Source organism: Bos taurus, chromosome 7, assembly GCF_002263795.3.
Source record: "Bos taurus isolate L1 Dominette 01449 registration number 42190680 breed Hereford chromosome 7, ARS-UCD2.0, whole genome shotgun sequence".
In the NCBI taxonomy this organism is placed as follows: Eukaryota; Metazoa; Chordata; class Mammalia; order Artiodactyla; family Bovidae; genus Bos; species Bos taurus.
The window spans coordinates 5,963,232-5,981,818 of NC_037334.1; the positions used below are offsets into that span (position 1 = coordinate 5,963,232).

General features: G+C 52.2%; 1 protein-coding gene across 20 annotated transcripts in view; it reads right to left on the bottom strand.

The window, feature by feature from the left end:
- MYO9B (myosin IXB) overlaps positions 1-18,587 on the bottom strand; it is a 107,959-nt gene that overhangs the window by 80,011 nt on the left and 9,361 nt on the right. For all 20 annotated transcript variants that reach the window (NM_001193096.2, XM_059888129.1, XM_059888125.1 and 17 more), the window contains exon 2: positions 5,725-6,632. In NM_001193096.2, the coding sequence (NP_001180025.1) occupies positions 5,725-6,576 (852 nt within the window). In that variant the 5' untranslated portion in view covers positions 6,577-6,632. The remainder of the gene's footprint in view (positions 1-5,724; positions 6,633-18,587) is intronic.

Sequence of the window (18,587 nt, forward strand, 5' to 3'; positions counted from 1 at the left end):
TTTAAAAATTAAATAAATAAAATTAATACTTATTTGTTAACAAAAAAAAGAGAGAGAGAGAGAGAAAGGAGATTCAAGATAGAGAGACAGATGGGGAGAAGACCATATGGAAACAGCAGCTGAGCCTGGAGTGATGTGGCCACAAGCCAAGGAACACCAGAGAGGCGGCCACCAGAAACCAGGAGAGAGATGTGGGAAGGTCTCTCCATGGGGGCCTTCAGGAGCAGCCCATCCTGTCCAGACCTTGATTTCAGACATCTAGCCCCGAGAAATGCGAGAGAAGACATCTCTGTTGTTTTAAGAGCCCCACCTCCAACTCTGTCCTGTTTATGCTGCCCTGGGATGGCAGCCCCAGGACATTTACACACCAGCACGCCTCTCTGGGGCTCTGTTTTCTGGTCTTTAAAACGAGCAGAGCTGCTGTGACTCCTCAGAGAGGTGATGACGACTGTGGCACCTGAAGCCTGACACCCCAGGGGCCTGAAGGCTTGACAGCTAATTATTCCTGTTATTAGCAAGGAACTCTCAGGCTTCCCTGCTGGCTCAGGGGTAGAGAATCTGCCTGCCGAAGCAGGAAACATGGGTTCAACCCCTGATCCGGGAGGATTTCACATGCCTCGGAGCAACTAAACCTGTGTGCCACAGCTACTGCAACTGTGCTCTAGAGCCTGGGAGCCGCAACTGCTGAGCCCATGTGCCACGACTGCTGAATCCCCTGCACCCCGAAGCCCAAGCTCCACAAGCAGAGAAGCCAGTGCAGTGAGAAGCCTGCACACAACTAGAGAGCACCTCTGCTCGCCACAACTAAGAAAAGCCTGAGCAGCAACAAAGCCCAAGCATGGCCAAAACAAAGAAGGAAAACTACATATCACATACTGTATTAGAAAAAAAAGTAACTCTCAAGTTAGCCCAGAATGGTTGGGACTGACTTATGGACAATTCTAAGCCATCAACACTTGAAAGAAACAGTGCCTGGGTCTCGTGGGACCACCAGCTGTGACTAAGGCAGCTATTCTCACCCAGGGAGACTCGGCTGGCACTTGGTGATGTCTGGGGACACTCTGTGGTTGTCGCCAGTGGGGGCATGGGGTGCTATTGGCATCAGGTGGCTGGAGGCCAGGGGTGCAGCTCAGCACCCTGCAATGCACAGGATGGCCCCCAGCCTGGAGTGACCCAGCCCGAGATGTCAGTGGTCCTTTGGCTGCACAGCCCAGCTTGAAACTAAAACCACCTTCTCTCTTTCCAAACGGTTGCCTCAGGAAGCACATTTATGGCCAAGACATGTCTTTGGCTCGAGTCTGTTTTGGAAGCTGGCATGGGCTCCTCCCTCCTAAAACCCCTGGAGAAACTGAGCCTCCCCGGCTCACACTCTCGAGGCTTGAGGGATGCAGCTGGGCGAGGTCAGAGGCGTCTGACTCACCAGGTGCAGACACCCGCCATGGAGGTGACTAACAGCCCTCAAAGAAAGGGCCAGAACCCTCTGGGGCAATAGCAGGGGAGGAGCACGGAGGCCAGCAGAGGAAGGAGGGGTCCCCAGGATGGCCCCTGGGGAGGAAGGCATGAGACACAGTCAGCTGTCACTTGGCAGGGTGTTGCTATGGACTGACTTATGTCCCCCCACAGAAGGCTTGTATATATCATCTTGACACCGGAACCTGTGAACGTGGCCTTATATGGAAATGGGTCTCTGCTGACGTAATTAGTCAGGATGAAGTCATCCTGGATCGGGGCCGGTCCTAAACCCAATGACTGGCGTCTTTAGGGGAAGAGAAGGCGGTGTGATGACAGAGACCGGGATTATAGTGATGTGGCCACGAGCCCAGGAGCGCCTGCCCGGAGCCCCGGAAGCTGCAAGAAGCACGGAAGCATCCTTTCCTAGAGCCTTTGGAGGGAGCGAGGCTCCGCCCACACCTAGCTTCAGATTCCAGGCCTCCGGAACTGTTGGAGGGAGGGAATTCCTCTCTTTGACGCCAACGAGCCTGTGATGCTTTTGCGGCACTAGGAACCTCATTCTGGTGCCCGAGATGCTCCTCATCTAGAAAGGAGGCTAGCTGTGGTGTCTGTGCTGCTCCCCGGCTGTGCTGCACTGAACTTGGGGCTTGGCATCCTCATCACACCTTGGTGTGGCCCGCCCCCGCCTGCCTGGATCTGTGAGGGGTGAATGGTCCACTTGGCAGATCGCCACGCTCAGGAAATGCTGGGTCTGCTCTCTTGTTCCTGTCCCCAGTTCTAAAGTTATTGAGTGTCTGCACCATTTTATCCGGCCACTGCTGGGAGGACAGCGGGGCCCAGTGGTTGAGACTCTGCACCTCCAATGCGGGGGCCTTGGGTTCGATCCCTGGTGGGGGAACCAGGAGCCCACGTCATGAGTGGCACAACCAAGTAAATAAATAATTTTTTTTTGAAGCTAGGATACCCTCCATAGCTCCCATAACACACAGTACCCACCCTGCAATCCTGCAAGGCCTTGAATGACCTGTCACCTCCCTGTCCCCACCGCCTTCTGCTCTGCCCCTTCTCACTCCACTCTGACCCCTTCTCAGGCCCTCTAGGACCCCTGACTTTCCTTCCACACGCCAGGCACGGTCCAAGCCTCCTGGACTTTGCTCTGGCTGTGTTCTCCTTCCAGGCCTGGCTCACATCACCTTCTCTCCTCGTTTCCCTACCCATTCTTCCTTGAGCCCACCACTGTTCTTTTTTTAAAAAAAAAAAAATGTCTATTTTTAATTGGAGAATAATTGCTTTACGATATTGTGCTGGTTTCTGCCATCCATCAACATGAATCAGCCACAGGTATACATATGTCCTCTCCCTCTTGAACCTCCGTCCCACCTCCCACCCCATCCCACCCCTCTAGGGGGTCACAGAGCACCGCACTGAGCTCCCTGCATCACGCAGCAAATTCCCACTACCTATTTTGCATATGGTAACGTATATGTTTCAATGCTACTCTCCCAATTCGTCCCAGCCTCTCCATCCCCACTGTGTTCACCAGTCTGTTCTTGGTCTGCGGCTCCACTGCTGCCCCGCAGATAGGTTCATCGGTACCATCTTCCTAGATCCTACAGATGTGTGCTAATGTACCACATTTGTTTTTCTTTTTCTGACTCACTTCACTCTCTGTTCTTTTTCCTTTGTTTGCTTTTGGCCATGCCATGCAGCATGTGGGATCTTAGCTTCCCAAGGACTGAACCCCTGCCCCCTACACTGGAAGCACAGAGACTTAACCACTGGATTGCCGACTTGTTCTTACTGGCTCGTAGCTCACACTCGAGACCCACTGTCTCTCTCTCTGCCTGCTCCCTGCCACTGGCCCGCAGCTCCCTGTGGGCAGGCCTCTGTGGCGGTTGTGGCCACTGCATAGCCCAGCGCCAGAACAGCGCCTGCACGTGAAGTATTTGAGGGAGGAATGGATGAGAGGAGGGAACGCACGCAGGGAACACGGTATCGATAAGAAAAGTGTCCATTCCCTGGGAGTTTTTAAAACACGCTTGCCCCCCCCAAAAAAAAGCCAAGCAATCTTTACGTTATGTGCATAGAAGAAGACAGAAATAGGCCATGTGTGCTGGCGTGGGGCCCAGCTGGACAGCCCCGGCTAGTTTCTGGTTGATGATCTCAGAGATCGTCAGAGAGGAAGAGGAACTGAAACGCACTCAGCAGGCGCAGTCTAGATGGGATTTCACTGAATTCCGGCTACTTAGAAGCCAGAGGTCAATGCTTCAGGGTCGGTGGGGGTCTAGGGTTCTATGGATGGACTGTGGCACACCCAGGGGTTGTCACTCGGAACATGGAGACATGAGGTCTCGGACCGAGCAAAGATGCAGAGGAGCCTTAGGACCAGTATGTAGTCCTAGGCCAGCAATGCTGGGCTGAGAGGATGACAAACGGTGACTCCAGCCATCCGGCACCCTGGAAAAGGGAAAACTGCGGACAGCGGGGCTTCCCAGGCGGTGCAGTGGTAAGGACGCCACCTGCCAACGCAGGAGGCACAGAAGACGTGGGCTCAATCCCTCGCTCGGGAAGACCCCTTGCAGTGGGAAATGGCAACCCAATTCAGTATTCTTGCCTGGAGAATGCCATGGACACAGGAGCCTGTGGGTTACAGTCCCTGGGGTCACAAAGAGTCAGATATGACTAGGTGTGTGCACGCGCGTGTGCACAAACACACACACACACACACACACACACACACACACGGAGACGGTAACAGGCTCAGTGGTTTCCAGGAGCGGAAGGGAGGTTGGGGGACAAACAGGCAGAACACGAGGGACTTCTAAGGCAGCGTAGCTACTCTATGATCCTCACGGTGGACACATGACCTTGTGCATCTGTCCAAACTCGCAGCATGTGCAATGCTGAGTGGATCCTAATGCACACCGTGCACTGTCGTTAATAATACTGCGTCAGTGTTGGCTCACCAATAGTAAACAAATACACCAGGCCAACACAACACATTAATGACAGAGGGAAGTGTGTGTGTGTTGGGAGGTGGCGGGAGAATATAGCAACTCTCTGGACCACCTGTTCAATGTTTCTATAAACCTAAAACCGCTCAAAGACATAGCATAATTTGTTGGTTTTTTTCTGTAATGTCGGAAAAACCCGAATGAACTTTTGGGTCAACCAAAATGTTGCTATATTTAATAAAATCTAACTATTTAAGGTTAAGTTTCATACTCGAAATTATTTAATCGTTGTAAAATCTTATTAGAAGCAGAAAGAAAGAAAGCAGGGTCTCAGACCCCAAACCCAGAGGTGCACACCCCTGGGCCCCCACGTGGCCCTGGCTCTCACCAGGAGACAACGGTTAAGCTATGTTCTGAGATGTGGCAGCATCCTGTCCGAAGACTCCAGGGGTGAGGGCCACTGGGACCACTCCCACTGCCCTGTGTCCAGAGGCTCATCCACAGTGATGCGGCTGTGACCCCTGGGGCGTCCGGCCGATGCAGACACTGGAGAGGGCGCAGGAGGCTGGGGTGCTAGGTGGCCCCCTCCTCTGGTTGGTCCCCAGCCACCAGGCCTGCACTCACCTCGCTGGCTTCTTTCTACCCCACAGCCCCACCCTCACCAGAAACACCGTGCACAAACTATTCAGTTTGGACACGCCACCCTTTCCTTTCTGGGACCCAGCGTGCAGAGTGCCACCCCTCCAGACATGAGGAGTACATTAAGAGGACACTGAGTCATCGATCAGGACTCGTTATTTTCTATATCTGAGGCTTTGACACCTGGGGCCTGGCTGACCCCGCGGGGATTCCTAGAGAGAAGAAAGGACCCTCTTACGAGCATGCCTTCCAAACACAGACCAACCGTTTTAGAGCCCACACCGTCCCCCGCTACCTCTGTCATTCTGTTTTCACCCTCAAGGCTGCTCTCCCCAGGCCCTGAACCACCCAAGGGAGACCATTCAACTAGGCCAGTCCTTATGCCCCCAAACTCCGAAATTATTCACACCAGCCAATCCTATGCCTGCTTGCCCTGACTCACTGGACCTTCTCCACGGAAACCATGACACAGACTCCTGCCTACACCCTCCCATGGCTCTCGCTGCTTCTGATGGACCCTGGTGCCTCCCTGTGTGGCCCTGCCCAGGGCACGCTGAACCTCCTGTTTCTGAGGAATCGTGACTGTAACTGCCTTCTCCAAGGCCGCTGCGGTGCTGTATCTGAATGATAATGGAGTCTGCATGTGAAGGCCCCCTCCCGCTGACCGGCCCCCACTTACCTCCAGCACGGGGCCAGCGCCGAGGATGGTCCTCTCGACGCCGCTGGCGTAGCCCTTCTGGCTCAGGGCGGTGAGGCAGTGGATGAGGAAGTTGGTGCTCTGCGTCTTGCCCGAGCCGCTCTCGCCCGAGATGACGATGCACTGGTTGATGTGCTTCCGGAGCATGGCATAGTAGGCCACGTCGGCCAGCGCAAACACATGAGGCTCCAGCTTGCCCAGCTGCTGGTTCTCGTACATCTTCACGTACTTCGGGTTGTAGATGGGGAGGAACTTGAAGGGGTTGACGGCTACAAGGATGCTGCCGGCGTACGTGTAGATCTTCTGCTGCAGGAAGCGGTGCCTGAGGTTCTTCAGGAGGTTCTCCTCCGTCAGCTCGGGGAGGTTGCACAGGTCGTCAAAGTCTGCCTGTGGCCGGGGCAGGAGGCCGCGCTCCACCAGGCGCCGAGTGGCCGTGGCCTGGGAGGCAAGCTGCATGTGCAAGTACTTGATGGTCCCGTCGGGGTCGCGCTCCTGCAGCAGGAAGTAGTAGCCGTCCTCCCGAGGGTGCTCGTCGTGCGCCCGCCGCGGCCACAGCAGCACGCGGTGCACGGGCGAGTCGCTGGCGTCCAGCACCCACTCCTCCCCACCCGTCTCCTTGACCTCCACCAGCACGTAGCGCTTGCTGCCGTCCAGCTGCAGGCGGGCGACGGCGTCCTGGATGACGTCGGACGTGGTGCTGTCCTTGGTGGCCGGCACGCGGCATGAGGCCAGGGGTGGGGCCTGGCTCTCGCTGGTGGCCAGCTGCGGGTAGATGTGCAGGTGGTATGCCGCCTGCCCCCGGCGGCCGGCGCTGCCCGCCTCGTTCACACTCATCCTGCCGGCAGCCTGGCCTCAGCATGCCTCCCGGGCTCGGGGCGCGCGTCCTGGAGCTGGAAGGGAGGGGTGGCACCGTCAGAGGGGGTGGAGGGCGGAGGGGTGGGGCAACACTGACGCCCACGGCCTGGATCCATGGGCTGTCCTGAAGCCAGAAAGGCCAAGGAGTCTCGTCCGTCTTTAACATGACCCTGACTTCAGGTTCGTGGCTCCCACAGAGCGACATCACTGGAGTCTGTCCACATCCCAGGTTGTATCCCTGCCTACCAGCCTCTCAACCCTCAAGTCCAGGGACCACAGCCATCTCTCAGCTCAGTCCTTCCTGGCCTCTCCTCTATGACAAATACTCCTCTGGCAAGTTCCCAAGCAGATGAAAACTCAGCCCCACCTGCCTTGGTTACATCCTCCAAACACAAGAGGGGCAGAGAGGGGAAGGGTGGGATGAGCAAGACTGACCTTGCCTGGAAACTCAGGGACCGCGAAACCCCACTGAGGAGGATGAAGTCAGGGAGCGCCCCCACCTCCCCCCCCCAAAAAAAAAACTTGCTCCAGAGAACTCTTCAGTGGAGATTAACTTCTAGAACCCACAACTCCATTCTCATCATGACGAGAACATCTGGCAGACCCAGATCGGAGGCCTCCTACAGGAGTTCTGGTCAATTCTCCCCAAGGCTGTGAAAGACTGAGGAGCCGCCCCAGCCAGAGGAAACTGGGGAGCTGTGATGACTGAAAGTCCCAGGGTTGTCTGCACAGGGTCATGATGGGAGAGAAGACGTGAAGGAAGAACTGGTGATGTCTGAATAAGGTCAGGTGGTTGGTGAATAGCAGTGTGTTGGTGTCAGTTTCTTAGTTGTACAAACGTACCCTGAGAGTGTGAGGTGTTCACATTCAGGCAACATGGGTGAGGGGTTCAGGGGACTCCTTGTTTTGTCTTTGCAACTTTTCTGGAAACCTAAAATGACTTCCTTGGTCGTCCAGTGGTTAAGAATCCACCTTGCAAGGAAGGGGATGTGGGTTCGATACCCGGTCCAGGAACTAAGATCCCACATGCAGCTAAGCCCACAGGCTCTGGAGCCCACGCTGCACAACAAAGGTGTGCTTCAGCTAACTGACGCGGTCAGATGCGTATTTTAGAGGATGACCCCAGCAGAAACAGCCTGTTTAGAAAAAACAATTGCTCCTGAAGACATTTTGAGAAAAGAAAAAAGGCAGTCAATGCTGGCAACAGCTCCCTTTTGTGTCTTGAGGCGAGAGGCAGGAACGCAGTGTGGGTCACGCAGGGCTGACTGTGCGCCACCCGAGTGTGGCTGCAGATACAAAGATGAACCAGACCTTGGCTCAGAGCCCAGTGGGAGATGCCAATATGCAAACAGATGCGAGAGGTTATCAACCATGAGCGTGAGAAACTACTGTCCCCGAGAGCCAGAGAAGGCTTTAGGGAAGTGGTGCCATCTGAGAGGGGTTCTACAGGATGAAGAGGCATTCGTTCAACAGGAAGGCAAAGGAGGGAAGAGAGTGTGGTAGGCCCAATGTCTATTTTTGTAAAAAAAAAAAAAAAAAAAAGTTTCACTGGAATGAAGCTCTGCCCATTCATGCCCATACTATCTACATCTGCCTTTGTTATAACAACACAATTACGACAGAGACTGGTAACCTGAAGGCCTAGAAAGTTGAACATGTTTTCTTCCCAGTCCTTTGTAGCAACAGTAGGCTGAGGTCTGCATGACTCAGCCCTGTGGACACGAGGGGCCACAGAGGCTGTGATGATCTGGACTCTGGGAAACTGAGTCCTACCGCAGTGCTAGGAGGGCAGGCGACAGGCCAGGCTGAACAAAGCAGACATAATGAAGCAGCCACAAACAGGGAGGCAGGTAGAGGCAGCCCGCAGGAAGGCTGGAGTAGACGGGGACATTTCATTTCCTACACTTTCCCTCAAATTATTAAGGAACTTTGGTATCTTTCCTTCCAGCTTAATATTCAACAGATGTTACACGTTTTAATAAAGCCTGAATTGCTCTTAATGGGATATGTTGGTACATATGAACATGTATCCCTGTCATGAAATATGCTCTGAAACATGATTTCTGAGTTCCTGGACACACAACGTTGTGTAGAACTCTTGAGAATTTCCTTGGAATCAGTTAACTCATGCAGAATCAGCAGATAAATGGATGTGAACATTGCTAAGCGTCTTTCCTCAAAATGCCACAGTATCCGCAGAAAAATGATGAACGATAGAAACACTTTGGCAGTTTCCTTAAAAGTTAGTATATGCCTAGTGGCTGACCCACTCCTAGCGATGGAACCACTCCTGGGAGTTACTCCAGAAACACGAAGCAGATGTTCATACACAGACTGTACACAAATGGTCTCACTGACACCATTTCTAAAAGCCCCAGACTAGAAACACCGTCAGTGCACACAAACCGGTGACTGGATGAATAAACCAGCCACACAATGAACATGACTCACCTGTGAGAATGGACCGACCTCTGACTCTCACAACAGCAGAGAACACCACAGAACAATCCTGGAATCTGAGTGCTGAGTGAAAGAGCGAAGATGGAAAGGAATATATAGAGACCCCAAATTCCACTCCTAGGTATGAACCCCAAGGACTTAAAGACAGGTATCCACACAGATACTTGTACACATGCGTTCACAACAACCCTATTAGCCAAAAGGTGGAAAACACCCAAATTTCCATCAGCTGATGAAAGAGTGGAACGGTCCTTGCTACCATGTGGACGAACCCTGAAAACATCACGCTGTTACAGGACTCTGTCTGTGAGGAAATGCCCAGAATGGGTAAATCCATAGGCATGCGCAAAACCACAGACTAGTGGTTGCCAGGGGCTGGGGAGTGAGGTGGGGGATGGGGAGAAACTGCTGATGGATGCAGGGTTTCCTTTTGGGGTGATGGAAGAGTTCTGGAGCTACACAGAGGTGATGGCTGCACAACATTATGAACATGCTAAATATCAATGAATTGCTCACTTTAATGTTATATGAATGCTGTATGTTAATTTACTGTGATGTGAATTTCACCTCAATAAAAATTTCAAAGCAGTATATATATATCACATGATTCCACATGCTCCCGACCCTTGAACAACATGGGTTTGAACTCCGTGGCTCCACTTATACGCATATTTTTTTCACTATATGTGTACTTGGCATGTTTAGTTGCTCAGTCGTGTCCGACTCTTTGTGAACCCACGGACTGTTGCCCGCCAGGCTCCTCTGTCCATGGGATTTCCCAGGCAAGAACACTGGAGTGGGCTACCATGCTCTCCTCCAGGGGATCTTCCTGACTCAGGGATAGAACCTGCGTCTCCCGCATTGGCAGGTGGATTCTTTACTACTGGGCCATTCTTTACTAGTGAAGCACACACACATTCTAGACTTTAGTACCACATGACCTGTGGCTGGCTGAATCCCAGGGTGGAGTGCTGTATGTAACTGTAAAGTGATACATGGATTTTGACTGTGTGTGTGTATGGAGGTCTGCATCCTTAAATCCCACATTGTTCAAGGGTCAACTGTACAGAAATTTCTAGAAAATGCAAACTAATCTACAGAGACAGAAAGCTGACTGTTGGCTGCTTGAGGGAGGGTGACAGGGTGGGAGGACAAAGGAGCTGGGGAGACTTTTCCGGCGATGGATGTGCTCTTTATCCTGCTGGTAGTTGTGGGCTCCTGGGAGCTTGCATGTGTCACAACTCATCCAATTACACACTTCAAATTAGTGCCATTTATAGTGTATAGAAACCTGTATGCAGGTCGGGAAGCAACAGTTAGAACTGCACATGGAACAACAGGCTGGTTCCAAATAGGAAAAGGAGTACGTCAAGGCTGTATATTGTCAACCTGCTTATTTACCTTCTATATAGGATAAAGAGCTGTACAAAAAAGATCTTCACGACCCAGATAATCACAATGGTGTGATCACTAACCTAGAGCCAGACATCCTGGAATGTGAAGTCAAGTGGGCCTTAGAAAGCATCACTAAGAACAAGGCTAGTGGAGGTGATGGAATTCCAGTTGAGCTATTCCAAATCCTGAAAGATGATGCTGTGAAAGTGCTGCACTCAATATGCCAGCAAATTTGGAAAACTCAGCAGTGGCCACAGGACTGGAAAAAGGTCCGTTTTCATTCCAATCCCAAAGAAAGGCAATGCCAAAGAATGCTCAAACTACCGCACAATTGCACTCATCTCACACGCTAGTAAAGTAATGCTCAAAATTCTCCAAGCCAGGCTTCAGCAATATGTGAACTGTGAACTTCCTGATGTGCAAGCTGGTTTTAGAAAAGGCAGAGGAACCAGAGATCAAATTGCCAACATCCGCTGGATCATGGAAAAAGCAAGAGAGTTCCAGAAAAACATCTATTTCTGCTTTATTGACTATGCCAAAGCCTTTGACTGTGTGGATCACAATAAACTGTGGAAAATTGTGAAAGAGATGGGAATACCAGACCACCTGATCTGCCTCTTGAGAAATCTGTATGCAGGTCAGGAAGCAACAGTTAGAACTGGACATGGAACAACAGACTGGTTCCAAATAGGAAAAGGAGTTCGTCAAGGCTGTATATTGTCACCCTGTTTATTTAACTTATATGCAGAGTACATTATGAGAAACGCTGGACTGGAAGAAACACAAGCTGGAATCAAGATTGCCGGGAGAAATCTCAATAACCTCAGATATGCAGATGACACCACCCTTATGGCAGAAAGTGAAGAGGAACTCAAAAGCCTCTTGATGAAAGTGAAAGAGGAGAGTGAAAAAGTTGGCTTAAAGCTCAACACTCAGAAAACGAAGATCATGGCATCTGGTCCCACCACTTCGTGGGAAATAGATGGGGAAACAGCGTCAGACTTTATTTTTCTGGGCTCCAAAATCACTACAGATGGTGACTGCAGCCATGAAATTAAAAGACGTTTACTCCTTGGAAGGAAGGTTATGACCAACCTAGATAGCATATTCAAAAGCAGAGACATTATTTTGCCAACAAAGGCTCGTCTAGTCAAGGCTATGGTTTTTCCTGTGGTCATGTATGGATGTGAGAGTTGGACTGTGAAGAAGGCTGAACACTGAAGAATTGATGCTTTTGAACTGTGGTGTTGGAGAAGACTCTTGAGAGTCCTTGGACTGCAAGGAGATCCAACCAGTCCATTCTGAAGGAGATCAGCCCTGGGATTTCTTTGGAAGGAATGATGCTAAGGCTGAAACTCCAGTACTTTGGCCACCTCATGCGAAGAGTTGACTCATTGGAAAAGACTCTGATGCTGGGAAGGATTGGGGGCAGGAGGAGAAGGGGACGACAGAGGATGAGATGGCTGGATGGCATCACTGACTCGATGGATGTGAGTCTGGGTGAACTCCGGGAGTTGGTGATGGACAGGGAGGCCTGTCGTGCTGCGATTCATGGGGTCACAAAGAGTCGGACACGACTGAGCGACTGATCTGATCTGATACAGAGTACATCATGAGAAACGCTGGGCTGGAAGAAACACAAGCTGGAATCAAGACTGCCGGGAGAAATATCAATAACCTCAGATATGCAGATGACATCACCTTTATGGCAGAAAGTGAAGAGGAACTAAGGAGGCTCTTGATGAAAGTGAAAGAGGAGAGTGAAAAAGCTGGCTTAAAGCTCAACATTCAGAAAACGAAGATCATGGCATCTGGTCCCATCATTTCATGGGAAATAGATGGGGAAACAGTGGAAACAGTGTCAGACTTTATTTTTTTGGGCTTCAAATCACTGCAGACGGTGACTGCAGCCATGAAATGAAAAGACGCTTACTCCTTGGAAGAAAAGTTATGACCAACCTAGACAGCATATTGAAAAGCAGAGACATTACTTTGCCAACAAAGGTTCGTCTAGTCAAGGCTATGGTTTTTCCTGTGGTCATGTATGGATGTGAGAGTTGGACTGTGAAGAAAGCTGAGCGCCGAAGAATCGATGCTTTTGAACTGTGGTGTTGGAGAAGACTTCTGAGAGTCCCTTGGACTGCAAGGAGATCCAACCAGTCCATTCTGAAGGAGATCAGCCCTGGGATTTCTTTGGAAGGAATGATGCTGAAGCTGAAACTCCAGTACTTTGGCCACTTCATGCGAAGAGTTGACTCATTGGAAAAGACTCTGATGCTGGGAGGGATTGGGGGCAGGAGGAGAAGGGGACGACAGAAGATGAGATGGCTGGATGGCATCACTGATTTGATGGACGTTGAGTCTGAGTGAACTCTGGGAGTTGGTGATGGACAGGGAGGCCTGGCGTGCTGTGATTCATGGGGTCGCAAAGAGTCGGACACGAGTGAGCGACTGAACTGAACTGAACTGAGGGTATAACTGTATAGCCAATAAGGCTGTTTAGGGACATCGTGGTGGTCTGGCAGCTAGGACTCTGAGCTCTCTACCCTGTCCCTGCCTCCAACCCCAATGCAGGGGGCCTGGGTTTGATCCCTGGTTGAGGAACTAGATCCCACATGGCACCTAAGACCTGGCCCAGCCAAATAATTAAATACAAAATAAATATTACAAAAAGCTGTTTATGTATGGCTGAGCCCTTCACTGTTCATGTGAAACTATGGTAACATTGTTTGTTAATCGGCCATAGGCCAATATAAAATAAAAAGTTAAAAAAAAAAAAAGCGCTGTTTTTAAAAGTATGTGAAACTATGAAAGGAAGCAGTTCCCTAGGAATAAAACTTTTTGGAACTTCTTGCTTTCTTTCCAAAATGCCCAATTCTTGAGCCATGTCACCAAGCTCCTTGGATGCCACTGCAAGGAAAACGGCTTGGAATCTATGAGCTTGCCTATGCTCAGAGGTATCGCCCACTTGACCGTCCCCCAGAAACAATGAGAGCTGATCTCAGGACGTTCCTGGGGAGCACCACAAGGCCCGGGCATCTGTGCACCTCTGAGCAGGTGAGACAGGTAAGAGTGTACACTGTAGATCTGCACCTTAATCCCGGTCATGTGAATGCATGTGTGTGCTCGTGAACATACACCGAGCATGAATGTGAGCACACATGTGCGGACGCAGGCACACAGGCAACAACACGCACTCACATCCAACCACGCTCACACCCGCACACGCACAAACACAGACAATGAGTACAAACAGAGTTTCATCTGAATATACCCACACTCATGTGAGTGTAGACGCATGACCCAGGGCTTCAGGCAGAGACCGCCCCGCTGTGACGCACACTTGTGGAAATGTGACCCACGTGCACCACAACTTCCAGGGCATCAATCCAGCTCGAGAATGGGCGAGGGTGGGGAGGGCTCCGGATGGCCTCAAGCCCAAGCAGCTTGGCTGCAAGTGACACAAAGGGCACGTGGGTACATCTGTTCTCTCCTCCCAGCAGACACCGTGCTGAGCCAGAAGCCACCAGGGCTGACCAGGGTCTGGATGATGCTTGGATAGGCTGAGGGCTGCGTGGCCCACATCTGCCAGGGCTGCCTGGTCATCAGACACCCTTGGAGCCCCACGGGGGACTTTTATTGCTCTGGGCCCCTTGCTGAAAGGCGCAGGAGACCCCACGCTCAGAGAATGGAGTTTGTGAGGACAGTCACAGGCCCGGCTGATACGCACCCCACCCCCAGGCCAGGAGGAAGTAGATAAGGCTTGCTCAAGGCGCCTGCTGACCGCTGGAGCTGCAGGGGAAGAGGCGGGCCAAAGAGAAGGGGTGGGGCAGGGCAGAGGCCAGCTGGGGCCCCTTGCAGGAGCCCCCGCAGGGCCCGCCTGACCCAGCCCGAAGCAGCTGCCCCTCCAGGCCCCACCACATCTGCATCCTGGGAAAATTCCCCCTGCACCTGCCTGTGGGCCCTCCCAGCACCCAACCAGCCTCACCTGAGCCCACACTCTCCTCTCAGAGTGGCTCCTTTTACCCCTCCCCAGGGGGAGGGCCCTCCCACTGAAATAACTCATTTGTCTGAAAAACAAGAGACACTAGTAAATTCTCTAGCCCAGGGTCCAGTTCCGAGTTCCATCCTCACTTCCAGGCAGCCTGAAGCCAGCCCTTCCTGCTCCTTCCCCCGCCTCGGTTAGCCATCACCCCTCACCGCCCCAGCCTTGGTCTGCCATCACCCCCTGTTGTTTCTGCCCACCCCCGCTCCCCAACACCTCCATCTGCCATCCCCCTACACAGTTGAAACCACAGCTCCCCTTCCCAAAGATGCTACCAAGCTCCTGCCAGTCACGCCTTTCCTGGTCCTGCACACTTGCTTGGCAGCCCTGGGGGCCAGGTGGCACCTGAACCTACCCCTGGGGCCCACCCACTCTGCTGTACTCCCCCTTCAGTGGCTAAGCTGCTGCCCAGGGAAGCCCACCCCACCTCTTGCCCCAAACACCCAAGGGTGTTTGCTCCCTGCTCCTCCCACTGACCACATCCTGTCTGCTGTCCCCAGAACAGCTTCTCTTTTCACCAGGACGACGGGAGGACCCCTGAGGGACCCCTGCCTCCATCCCTCGGGGCCGCTGCAACGGAGCCCCTGGCAATATCGGTCTAGGTGTGAGTGTCCCAGTGCAGAGCCCCCTGGGGCCTCCCTCCGGCCAGCCCTCCGCTCCTGGCCGTCAACCCCCATGCAGCAGAGCCCCTCTTCGGTAGGTCGGCGGCCACCAGGAAGCAATTCCTGGACATGCTTTGGCTACTTCTCACTCAGCCAGGCCCAGGCTCACAGGGCAGACCTTGCAGGGCCCCATCAGTCATGGAAAAGCTGCCCAAAGCCCCCAGCCCACAGTGGGAAGTCTGGTTCCCGCAGCCCGGGCTACAAGCCCAAGAATCACTGACCAGGCCACTGCCAGGGGCTGGCACCCTGCCCTCCCCTCCCTCTCAAACAGAGGCAGGCACCACCTCGCTGCCTCCTTCCAGTGCCATCCGTGTCCCCTTCCTCATTCTCAGGTTGGGATGTCCCTGGGACCCCTCCAGCAGACTCTCAGAAGCTCTGCTCCCAATGCAGCGTACCCTCGTAGATCCAGAACCCCCCCATTCTCTAGGTGGTACCATTTTAACCTGGACACTTGGCTGATCTGATCCCCTCTAGAGCCTCACTTTGAAGGCCCCTGACTCCCTCTTCCCAAGTGACTTCTGGAGAGGCCCCCCCAACCCTCCCCGCTACGGTGCCAGAGAGAGAGGTTGGCCCGCAGTAGCCTCACTGGCATTGAGGATTAAGATTTTTCTCAACCTGTGGCTATCCGTGGGCACAGAAGAGTGTTTTGTCACATTTAATCCTCTGACTGTCAGGCTGGGTTTTTGGAGAATTAAGTGTATTCAGTAATGATTTGTTTATGGAAGCTGTTTAATGTCAGTCGCCCATTTTTCCCCCACTGAACCCTGCCTACCCAGCTTTGTTTTGGAGCAGCTCTTTGTATAGGAAGAGTATGATGTCTTCACGATGTCTGATGAACTTAATTCATACCAACTTACTTTAAAAAAAAAACATTTATTTTTAGCTGTGCTGGGTCTTCATTGCTGTGCGGGCTCTTTGCTCTCCAGTTGTGGTGCGCGGGCTTCTCACTGTGGTGGTCTCTCTGGTTGTGGAGCAGGGCTCCAGGGCAAGTGAGCTCAACAGTTGTGGCTTCTGGGCTCTAGACTGCAGGCTCAACAGTTGTGGTGCACGGCTGAGCTGCCCCACGGCATGTGGCATCTTCCTGGACCAGGGATCGAACCTGTGTCTCCTGCACTGGCAGGCGGATTCTTTACCACTGACCCACCAGGAAAGCCCATACCAATTTACTTCTGTGTGTGCTGTTTCTTGATCCAGATACCACATTTTATGAGCAGACGCATCTGTGGGTCGTTTCTCCCATGATGTCGGCACCTACTCTTCTCCCAGATTGGATGAACATGGAACCACACTCTGTCTTCCTCTCCCTGCCTGGACTTACTCGCCACATTTAAGCCTTTATTCATTTGGAAGTTATACTGGAGGGTGTAACAGTTTCCTAGGGCTACTCTAACAAAGGACTGTAAACCAGGTGGCTTAAAACAATACGTACTGTCTTGCCTTTCTGGATGAGCCCAAAAATCAAGGCGTGGGCAGCGCTGGTTCCTCCAGGAGATCCTGAGCGAGAAACCTTCCTGTGTCTCATCTTGGCTTCTGGCGATGCTTGCCTCTCCTTGGCTGCTAGCTGCACCACTCTGATGTCTTTGGAGGCCTTCTCTGTCTCTGTGTCCTCCCCTCTTCTTATGAAAACATCAGATACTGGATTCAGGATACAGACTCCGTGAGATCTTTAATTACATCCGCCAAGACCTTATTATTATTACTTTTTAACATTTGTCTATTCACTTTTGGCTGCATTGGGCCTCAGCTGTGGCATGCAGGATCTTTACTGCGGCACACAAGATTTTTCTCTGGTGTGTGGGCTTCTCCCTAGGTGTGGCTTGAGCTCCAGAGCACGGAGTGGCTCAGTAGTTGACGCACTTGGGCTCAGCTGCCCCACAGCATGTGGGATTTCAGTTCCCCAACTAGGGATCGAACCTGCGTTCCCTGCAATGGAAGGCGGATTCTTAACCAATGGGCCACCAGGGGAGTCCTAAGACCTGATTTCTAATCAAAGTCACATTCTAAGGTTCTGGGTGGGACATGAATTTAGGGGGAAACCAATCAACCCAGCACGGTGTGGGAGGTAAAGGGAGGATCCAGATGAGCTTCAAAGAATGAAATAAGTGTTTTCCTGCTTTTTCTTAAAGAATCTGTCTCTCCCCTGATCAGGGAGCTTCTTGTTAAAGAAGATAAGTGAAGTTACGTTACACACGCGTGGGTCTGCCCCTGGGCTGCTGGTACCTGCGTGGCGTGGTGCTGTGATGACCACAGCTTCGGGGGATGTCCTTGAGCAGTGGACATCAGCTCACTGAGGCGCTCAGCTGACTTCTCTGGCTTTTACGCATGCCTTCCGCACAGAGTCCAAACACAGCCTAAAACCTGGAAGCCAGTCACACTGTAGCTTAAGGTCTTGTTCCAAGTGCCTGTGAAACCTGCACCCCAGGAAGCCCCAGACTGTGTCTGGAATGAAAGGAAGCAGGTCTGGGGCTGAGGAACTGGGGGCCCTGGGTCCCCAGGAGGGATGGCTCAGCAAAGCAGCAACTGTACACTATGGCTGTGTGTCGGGCACGGCAGGTCCCGAAAACCTATGTCTGTCTTTGATTCAAACCACCGCTCCCAGTGTCCCCAAGTTAAAAGCCTATTCTGCCTTCTGACCAGTGCTCATGGAAGCACATGCAGTGTGAACAGGAAGGAAAACCCATCCCTGAACTGAGAGGATCTATCTACCTGGAACTTGGAGGACAATTATGTGCTCATCACTAAATTGAAGTCAAACTGCAGACTCTAACATTCCTGGATGAAAGAGCCAAAGGTGGACTTGAAATGCCCATTGAAGGACGAGTGGAGGGACTCCCCTGGTGGTCCAGTGGTTAAGAAACCTCCTACTATGCAGGGGACAAGGGGTTGACCCCTGGTTCGGGAAGATCCCACACGCAGTGCAGCAACTAAGGCCATGCGCCGCAATTACTGAGCCTGCACTCTAGCGCCTGCAAGCCACAATTACTGAGCCCGTGTGCCACAATTACTGAAGCTCACGTGCCTACAGCCCAAGCCCTGCAACCAGAGAAGCCACCGTAAGGAGAAGCCCTTGTGCTGCAACAAAGAGTAGCTCTTGCTTGCTGCAACTAGAGAAAGCCGTGGGCAGCAACGAAGATCCGGTAAAGCCGAAAATATAAAAAAAAAGGATGAGTGGATAAACAAATCGTAGTCCATTCACCCAGTGGAATATTATGCTGCCATAAAAAGGAACGGCACTCTTAGGCAAACTACAAGGCGGACGAACCTCCAGAGCATCATGCCGAGTGAAAGAAGCCAGACACCAAGGATAATCCCATTGACAATGAAATGTCAGAACAGGCAGATCCACAGAGACAGAGGGCAGACGAGTGGCTGCTGGAGGCTGGGGAAGAAGGGATCAGGACTGACCGCTGATGGGCGCCAGGTTTACT